At 49.4% G+C, this 9,538-nt stretch overlaps 1 protein-coding gene across 2 annotated transcripts; it reads right to left on the bottom strand.

Annotated features, from left to right (window-relative positions):
- Window positions 1–1,694: 1,694 nt before the first annotated feature.
- LOC114031186 (zinc finger protein 420-like) lies at window positions 1,695–6,120 on the bottom strand. 2 transcript variants are annotated; one of them, XM_027846201.1, is made up of 4 exons: window positions 5,448–6,120; window positions 4,539–4,665; window positions 3,902–3,997; window positions 1,695–3,185 (listed from the first exon to the last, which is right to left on the bottom strand). In XM_027846201.1, the coding sequence occupies exons 1-4, from the start codon at window positions 5,568–5,570 to the stop codon at window positions 1,972–1,974; spliced, it is 1,560 nt and encodes a 519-aa protein (XP_027702002.1). In that variant the 5' UTR covers window positions 5,571–6,120; the 3' UTR covers window positions 1,695–1,971. The 2 variants fall into 2 exon arrangements, with proteins under 2 accessions (XP_027702002.1, XP_027702004.1); XM_027846203.1 differs by lacking the exon at window positions 3,902–3,997 and having other exon boundaries at window positions 5,448–6,119.
- Window positions 6,121–9,538: the final 3,418 nt, after the last annotated feature.

A 9,538-nucleotide genomic window follows, 5' to 3' on the forward strand; every position in this document is an offset into this window, starting at 1 on the left:
AATGACGCTGCCAGCCTGGGTGACCTGGAGGGTGGTCGTATCCTCCACCGGAATAGCCAGGTTTAGAAACAGGGAGGGTTTGAGGGGAGATACTGAATTATCCTGGGATATAGTGAGTAGGAGAAGCCTATGGGAAATTCTGCTTTAAAAGTCCTATTTATTTGTTGTAGATTCAGGCATGGAACCCACGTCACAGGATGAAACCCCCAAGCGAGAGAGCTTGGAGAGAGGACAGAAGCCTTGGAGAAGCCTCTGAGACAGGGGGTATGCCATGGACGCTGACCCAGCAAAGGAGGCAGGAAGGGAGGAGTGGTTAGACAGGAAGAAGGAGGGGACCCAGAGGGAGCAGGGCCATGAAAGTGTCAGGGAAGAGAGGCTGAGGCCTGAGAAGAGGCCACTGGATTTGGATATTTGGGGAGGGAGTAACCACTGAGAGGATCAGGGAAAGTCTCTCAGGAGATGCCACTCTGAAGAACTCCCGTAGCTTCTGATCCAGTAAGGTGAACCAGCATTTATTAAGTGCCTACTGGGTGCTATGCACTGTGTTAAACATGGAAGATATAAAGGGAAAACCCAGGCACTATCCTGAAGGAGCTCCCAGTGTCTAAGGAGGGGGACAACCTACAAAAGGCACTGTACAAATGAGACAGAGAAAGCAAGGGTCCATTGGGGGGTATAGTACTGGGGGGGCATGTCTTTAAGGGGGACCGGAAAAAGCTCCTCACAGAAAGGGTGACTGGAGCCTAAAGGAAGCCAGGGACCCTCAAAAGCTGGCTCCTACACCTCCCTACAGATCTGGTGTGCACCTGGTCATGCTCTTGAAATGAGCCCATGTGTCTTTCTGGGTCTCTGCTCTGCTCCACCCAGGGCCTGGTGCTCAGGAAGGCCTCAGTTCACTGTGACTTGGTGAACGACTGGCTGCTCGGCCTCTGTTGCTCTGATGAAAGAGAGCACTGGAGAAACGACCCGTCTACACCACAATCTGAGACACCACTTCAGGAAAGAGGACAATTCTACTTCCCTGGGGAAGCCTGGAGGCGAGGAACATGGGGAGCAGCTGGTTCTCGTGATATTCTTTCCATCTGTGACGGCGTCCTGGACTCCACACAATCCCTGGCCAAATCTCGTCCTTTCTGTCTCCAGACATCTTCCCACGGATGTCCTTCCCTTCCACCACCTTAGTGCACACCTTCTTACTCTCTCACCTGGACTTTACAAACAGCCTCCTCCTATCTGCGTCTCCTGCCTCAAGTCTCTCCCCATTCCAGTCCAATTTGCACAAGTCACTAAAGTGATTTTCCTATAGCACAGGTCTATGTCACCAGCACCGCCCTTCGGTAAAGTGTACTGGCCACCTACTCCTTCTAGCATCAAATATGAAGTCTTCTGTTTGGCATTTAACACTCTGCACAAACCTCACCTCTCAGGGCATCGGTGTGACCCTGGACAAGTCACTTAACTCATCTGAGGCTGGTTTACTCATCTGCAAAAGGAGGGGGCTGGACCCAGTGGCCTCCCTTCCACTTCTAAGTCTACGACTCTAGAGTAACAGGGGGACAGACCCATGACAGCCCCTTCCTCCTGGCCGTACAAAGATGGACTAAAGCAAGATAACCTCAGCAAAGAAAGTGAGGAAACAAAGTATCCAAACTTTAAAGACCGAAACAGCTGTATCGACCTAGACAACCACAAACTAACATCATCTATGTTTTATTGCAGCTTTATTTTTTTGAATATTTTCCTATTACATTCTAATCCAGTTCAGCCCACCGGAGTATTCTGCTTCAGCGATTAAATTAATGAGGTTTCTCTCCATCATGAGTGCTATAATGTTGAATAAGTGCTCTGATCTGGGGGCAGCCTTCCTGCATTAATCATATTCTAAAGAGTTCTCTTTGTATCTATTCTCTTCCATAATGAAAGATGGGAATTCTGGGTGCAGGCCTTTCCACGTTCATTGCATTCAGTGGGTCATTCTCCAGTGTGAGTTCTCTGATGTCGAGCCAGTGCTGCGCTGCGGGGAAAGCCTTTCCCACAATCACTGCATTTAAATGGTTTCTCTCCAGTGTGAATGCTGAAGTGTTGTCTAAGATCTGACTTCTGGCGAAAGATCTTTCCACATTCCGTGCATTCATAGGGTTTCTCTCCAGTATGAATACTACTGTGGCTGGTAAGATTAGATTTGTGAGAGAAAGCCTTCCCACAAACACTGCATTGATGAGGTTTTATTCCTGTATGAGTACTCTGGTGCTGAGTAAGGTTGGAGCTTAAATAAAAAGTCTTCCCACATTCACTGCACTCGTAGGGTCTCTCTCCAGTGTGAATTCTCTGATGCCGAGTCAGCGTGGTGCTCCGAGGAAAGGCTTTGCCGCAATCATTGCATTTAAAAGGTTTTTCTCCAGTATGAATCCTGTAATGTTGCATAAGATTTGTCTTCTGGTGGAATGCCTTTCCACAGTAACTGCATTTGAAAGGTCTTTCTCCAGTATGAATTCTGTAGTGCTGTGTAAGATTTACCTTCTGCCAGAAGACCTTTCCACATTCACTGCATTTGTAAGATTTGTTTTGACTATCAATACCAGCGTGTTGAGTACGATCTGCCTTCTGACATGATGTCTTTCTAGAGACGGTCAACTCAGAACATTTTTTCCCTATATGAGTTCTCTGGTATAAAGTAAATTCACTATTTGGGAGGAGAGAATTCCCACTTCCATGAAGTTGCTCTTCAGCATGAATTCCATGCTTTCTAATGCAGTCTAAATCATAAACAAAAGCTTGGTGACATTTGTTAACCACAGAATATGTCAGTGAATAGATCTGATTATATCGTCTTTGATCTGACTCCATGGTGAAGCGCCTTCTCTGGTTATCACTTTTACGGAGATTCAGAACTACAGATAATTCTTGTTGTGGAAAAAGGACTAGCTCTGGATTAGCAGTGTGGCTGTATCTACTGTATAAAGAGCCTCTGACTGCATCGGCAGTTTCTGTTTGGATGACTTTTCCTTGTCTAGAATGTTTCTCCTCATTGCTCTGTTCTTTCTTTATAACGCCATAATACTCCTGGGCTTTTCCTACCTTAGGGAAGCATGAGTCATCCCACAGGGACCTTTCCTGGGATAAGGCTTCCATAGAAATACTCAACTTTGGAGCTGACTCCTTCATCTGAGGCCTAGTGTCACCACCTGAAGATAAGAAAAAAGTGTAAATGCCCTTTCCCTCGAATGAATAAGCATTTCAGTACACTTCACTTTCCCCAATATTCTGGCTGTTATAGCAATGTATTTATTTTTCACTTAGGTTTAAATCAATTCTTAAGGTTTTAAAATTTTCTTTGAATTCACCAAGCTTATCCTTTCATATAGCTCAATAATATCACATTAGGTAAATATGCCAGAACCAACGCAGATGATGGAGAACTAATGGAAAAGGAGCAAATACTGGCTCACATACACCAATATGGACAAAGTAGCTTAAAGTAGTTTTTTTAAGGAAACTTCTTCATCTGAATGTCACACCTGGGAGAGTCAGGAGAGTGATCACTGGGTCTATGAAGAGGAAGTTCTGTGGAGTTCCTACACTGCAGAATTTCACTGTGCTTTCCAAAAAGATAAAAACAATGCAGAGTTCCACCCATGGTGGAGCAGCGTTCCTGCATTCTGAAAACACCAACAGAATCTGATCATTACTATCTGTCCCTATCAAGTGACTTTCGTATAAAAGGTGACAACATCAAAACAAACTAGAGGAATGGGGAAAAATCAGCTGTAAGATCTATACTTGGGAGAAGAGTTCATGACTAAAAAGTCATCGAGAGCATCACAAATGTGCCCATTTTCAGGGGGTGCACAGATGAATGATCAGCTGAGTACTGAGTGTGGGCACTCACTCACACACTCACCTGGCCAGCAGCTTCTTAGGACACTATATAATGGAATCCCAAGTGCTTCCCCTGACTCCACCTGAGAGATCACCTCCACCTTGGAATCTGCAAGGCCTAGTGAGGGGAAATGGCACAGTGATGGACAGGTATGGTCACCTCACAGCCCATGCCTCACAGACAGTTAGGAAACAGTGAGGAAGGACCAGGGAGTCTGGGAGCTGTGGAGGAGCATATACAAAACATGTAAAGGGTGATCTGGTTTCTTTTCCTGGGAAGATACAGGAACAAGACAAAGAATGGAGCTGGGTTCAGAAAGCCAATGAGTTCATTTGATCCACTCAATACTGAGGTATCTGGGAGCTTTCTTGACTTCAGTATCTGCCCTGGGGCGTGAGAAAGCCTCCCTGGCCTGAACAGACAGCTGGAGGGGGCTCCCACAACGAAGCAGCCAGCTTCCAGACATACAAAGCAAGAGCCCTTCAGCTGGGCCCAGGCACAGCACAAGAACCCTGTCTCCTGGCCTCACTGTAAATAAGAAATGCTTGGTTTTCTCAGAGGCCAAAGCACCAGTGCTGAACACTAGGCCCAGCCCCAGCAGAAGGAAGCAAACAACCTTTCAGGGGCAGATCCCAAGTCCCCAGAGGAGCCCCCTTACCCAGGCTGACCAGGTTCCTGTAGTTCTCCAGCATCACCTCCCAGTAAAGCTCCTTCTGGGAGGTGTCCAGGTAGCCCCACTCCTCCCAGGTGAAGTCCACGGCCACATCCTTGAATGTCACTGATTCCTGAAACAAATAAATCTGTGCTTGGCCAGGGACCATACCCCAGATGGATGGGGGAAGGGAGGTGAAGGGGGGCAGGAATGAGAAGGGCTGATTCTTACTGTATTCAGGTTTCAGAGTGTTCAAAGCAAAATCCTGAGGAGCATTTACTACATGCCTCAGATTCTGAATCACGTGATAAAAGAATAGTCATAGTCAAGACCATAAGCATTCATGGAGTGTCTGCCCTGTGTCAGGCTCTGTGCTCAGCCCTGGGGATATAAACTAGGGCAAAAGCAGTCCCTGCCCTCAAGGAGCTCACAGTCTAACGGGGGAGACAACAGGCACAGAAACAGTCCTGACAGGGGACAGCAAGGCCCCAGCAGCTGAGGAGACCAGGACTGGGTTCCTATGAAAGGGAGGGCTTGAGCTGAACATTGGCAGATTAAGTCAGTGCCTCCAAGGGGGGCAAAGTGAGGGGAGAGAAGCATTCCAGGCAGGGAGAGAAGCAGAGGCAGAGAGAAGAGATGGGGGGGGGTCACGTGTGAGGAACAGAAAATAGGCCAGGCTGGCCGGGCCACAGCAAGCAGGGAGGACTTTAACAGGGTAAGACGTGGGAAGGTAGGAAGGGCTCAGTTTGTGCAAAGCCTGACGTGGCAAATGGGGCATTTTATCTGATCCTGGCACCTGGGAGGGGCTCATCCACTGAGGTCTGGGGACTGGCTCTGAGGACAGAGAGCACTGAGGAAGGACCATCTACACTGTGCCCTGAGACACCTGGCAGGGAGGAGGGCAACGCTGCTTACCTGGGGGGGCCTGCTGGGGAGGAACTCGGGGCCCATGCTGCGCTCCTTCCTGCTCCCTGCTCTGGCTCGCACCCAGGCCCCTGGGGTCCCACGAGGCTGAGCTGGAAAGGAAAAGGCAGCCATGAGAGGGGTGGGCCCTTTCCCCTCCCCCCCAGACCTGCCTCTGCCTGGGAAATGCCCACAGTGACACTGGGGGCAGCCTGTCTGTGTCCAGGACTCGGGTCAACTCAACGCGCATTGATGAGGCGCCCACTGTATGCCTCACTGCATTCTGGGTGCTAGACATGCCAAGGAGACGGAAAAGCCCAGACTGTGCCCCTCCCCCCAGATATGCCCAGTCACGTGAGGGGGAGGTGGCAGTGACACCTGGGGGGAGCCGGAAGGGGGGGGGTCTTGGGTTAGAGAGGTGAGGCTAGAGACTCCTTTCCCAGGGGGTCTGAACCCTAGAAATGCAGGGGGTGGGGGAGAGGGAGCCCAAGGTCATCCATGTGGGGGGGAGGCGCCGAGGGCGGGGCAACGTGGGGGGGAGAGGAGGAGAAGAAGAGGGGGTGGAGCAGGAGGGGGATGGGACGGGGTGAAGGCGGTCCCGCCTCACCCGCACCCCCCTCCCCCAAGGGTCCAGGAGCCTTCTCCCCACTTCAGACACTGAGGGAAGGAGACGGGAAGAGGGGCCAGGGAGGGGCCGGTCCCCCCCACCCCCCCCACTGGCCTCCCCTCGGTCCCCTCCCCTCGCCCCGGACCCAGGACCAGCGCTGCCACCGCCAGGACCCAGAACCTCACAAGCTTCCGGAAGGCTGCGAAACCGAACAGGAAGAGGGAACTTCCGCGTTTGCGCAGTAGCTCCCTCAGCGAGGGCCGTTCCCATTGGCTAACTCCTGGGGGCGGGGCGTTCTTGTGCGGTTCCAGGGCAACGCCTCCTTTTTCTTCCTTGGCTGTAATTGGGGCTGGGGGAATCCGCTCCTCCCACTCTCCCCGCCAGGCCACGCCTGGAATTTTGAGCCAATCAGAGGTGACGCTGCTGCCGCGGCCCCGCCCCCACCGGCTTCCGCTCCCCCCTCCCTCCAACCCCATAGAAGTTTACAGGGAAGTTAAGCACGTGGTGTTGGTCAGCGCTCAGCCTGGAGTCCAGGAGGTTGTGGGCGTGAGGACTCCTCCCCAGGGAGCAGGGATGATGGCTCCTGGTCTGGTTGTTGTCCTTTGTTCCTGTAGAGGTCCAAAAGACATCGCTTGCTGGAGTCAAGCTTCAGTGTGTCCGACTGTGGCTGACCAGACAAATACAAGCTCAGAATGCTCTACCACAGGCTGGGCACAAATGGTCCATGCGAACATGTCGGTGGATTCTCTAAATTTGTGCATCTCGCGTTTCTTTGAAATAGAAGGAACTAGAATTTCTTCTGAAATATCTGAAAAAGATGATGGCTAAGATTCCTTCTACCTATGAGATTCTATAATTAGTCTTCTAGCTTGTCTCCCTTGGTTGGCATGTTTCAGTGACATTGGTTCCATTCAACAGGTGATCAGATGAATAGAAACTCAGAATATTCTACCACAGGTCAGGCACAAATAGTCCATTTGAACATTTGAGGCGGTTTTCTCTAAACTTGTTCATCTTGCCTTTCTTCTGAGCTACTTCAATTCGGCTTTGCTCGTACGGCACAGCACCTTCTCCGATGTGGGCAAGCCATGCCGGGCGGTCCTGTGCCAGTGTCTCCCATGTCACGCAATCAATTCCAAAGTTCTTAAGAGAGACCCTGTGAGTGTCCTCATATCACTTCTTCTGACCACCATGTGAACACTTACTGTGTGAATTCTTCATAAAACAGTCTTTTTGGCAATGCCACGTTTTGCCTTCCAACAATGTGGCCAGCCCATCATTGCTGCCCTCTCTGAAGCAGAGATTGAATGCTTGATAGTTTAGTTTGAGAACGAACCTCAGGGCCTCGTGTCTTATCCTGCAAGGTGACCTTCAGAATCTTCCTAACACAATTCAAATGGAAAAGATTCTATCTAGTATGGCTCAACTAGACTGGCCAGATTTCACAGACATACAGCAATGAGGTCAGCACAATGGCTCTGTAGACCTTCAGTTTGGTAGTCAGTCTAATATCTCCTCTCTCCCATACCTTCCTCAAACACTGAGCTAGCTCTGGCAATGCTTATGTCAACCTCCTTATCAATGTGTACATCCCTGGAAAGTACACTACCAAGGTAAGTGAACTTATCCACAGCATTCAAAACTTCTCCATTTGCTGTAACAGGTTCTACATATGGATGGTGTGGTGGTGACTGTTGGAGAATCTGTTTTCTTGGTATTAATTATTAGGCCAAAATTAGCACAAGCAGCAGAGAATCGATCCATACTTTGTTGTATCTCAGCCTCAGAGGCTTCATTGAGTGAATGATCATCTGCAATTACAAATTCGTGCATCAAAAGTCCCTCCACTTTGGTCTTGGCTTGTAGCCTTTTCAAGTTGAAGAATTTGCCATAGGTGCAGTGGCTGACCTTGATGAAGTGTTCATCCTCATTGAAAGCATTTGACAAATTGGCTGAAAACATCATGCTAAAAAGCATGGGCACAAGCACACAGGCTTGTTTCACTCCACTGGTGACTGGGAAAGCACAAGGGCATTGTCCGTTATCCAGAACCTGTCAAGCACACCATCATGGAATTGACGTACAATGCTGATGAACTTCTCCAGGCAATCACATTTTGACATATTTTTCCATAAGCCCTCACGACTGACAGTATCAAAGGCCTTGGTCAGATCTACAGGCATTGTACAGACCTCTGTTCTGCTCCTGGCTTTTCCCCTGGACTTGTCAGGCAGCAAACACCGTTCCTGGGTCGTTTCTGAAGCCACCCTGGCTCTCAGGGAGATGACCATCTTTCAGGTAAAGAATCAGCTATTAAGGAGGACTCTGGCAAGAACCTTGCCAGCAATGACTAAGAAAGACCTGTGGTCTCCCTGTGGTTGTCACAGGACCATCTTCTTCCTTTACCTTTATAGAGATGGACAATGGAGATGTCCTTGAACTTCTGAGGGATAATCTCCTCTTGCCATATAACTCAGAAATTTTCAATCAGCTTTTGTATGAGCAGTGGACAGCCCCCTCCCACCTTGTAAATCTCAGCTGGAGTAGAATCAGCACCAGGGGCTTGGCCACAGGAGAGGAGCCTAATGGCATTGAAAACCTCTTCAGTTGGAAGTTCAGCTAGGGAGGGATTGGCTTCAACCTGAGGTAAACGATCAATGGCCTCAGCATTGATTGGTGATGGTCTGTTGAGAGCGCTATGGAAGTATTGGAATGCAGACTATTGCCTAAAGACAGTAGGGAGCCATGGAGGTTCTAGAGCAGGGGAGTGACCTGCTCAAACCTGTCCCTTAAGAATGTGTTTGGCAATTGTGTGGAAGATGGGTGGGACAGCCTGGATCTAGGGAGGCCAGCTGGGATTATTTTAGTAGTCAGAGGGTCCTAGATGTGGGACTGGAAGGGACCTCAGAAACCATCTTGTCTAACCCCTTCCTTTTCTCTATGAAGGCTCTGAGACCTAGGGTGGTGAAACAACTTCTCCAAGTTCTCAGGTAGTAAGCGTCAGAGGGGAATTTGATCCATTATCCTCTGTCTCCCAAACCAATGAGCCCTCTTTCCACTAGGCCACATTATAGCCTATAAATGTTAAGTGGAATTTATACCAAGCTCCATCTAATCCAAGAAGCCTTTATGAAGTGCCAGGCCAAGGCCAGGGCTGTGTGCGAATGGAGAACACATGCCTCAGGGCAGTACCTCCATCCCCTGCTTTGATTCTTGGGACAGTCCTGGAAGTCAGGCACCACTGTTGACATAGATTTGTGCATGGAGATGCTATGGAGGAGAAAGAGATTTTGCAATGGGTTGGTCACATGGGAGAAGTGAAAGTGACACCAAGTGAAAGTGACAAGGGCAGAGGTGGTGTTTTCTCTCTCTCCTGTTTCCTTCTGCCCCAGCTTCCCTGGCTTCCTTCGAGTCCCAGCTAAAATCCCGAGTGCTACAGAAAGCTTTTCCTGGTTCTTCCAAGCCTTAGTGCCTTCTCTTGGTTGGGTCTCCCCAT

This window comes from Vombatus ursinus, unplaced genomic scaffold (assembly GCF_900497805.2).
Source record: "Vombatus ursinus unplaced genomic scaffold, bare-nosed wombat genome assembly UNPS02015098.1, whole genome shotgun sequence".
NCBI lineage: Eukaryota > Metazoa > Chordata > Mammalia > Diprotodontia > Vombatidae > Vombatus > Vombatus ursinus.

Bases quoted from the DNA above. Each gene is read 5' to 3' on its own strand.
- LOC114031186 (XM_027846201.1), bottom strand. From the start codon at position 5,570: ATGGCTGCCTTTTCCTTTCCAGCTCAGCCTCGTGGGACCCCAGGGGCC. The intron at 4,666-5,447 runs GTAAGCAGCGTT...TATTTGTTTCAG, and splicing joins TCCCCAGCAGGCCCCCCCAG to GAATCAGTGACATTCAAGGA. The intron at 3,186-3,901 runs GTGAGTGTGTGA...TCTTATCTTCAG, and splicing joins CCTAAGAAGCTGCTGGCCAG to GTGGTGACACTAGGCCTCAG.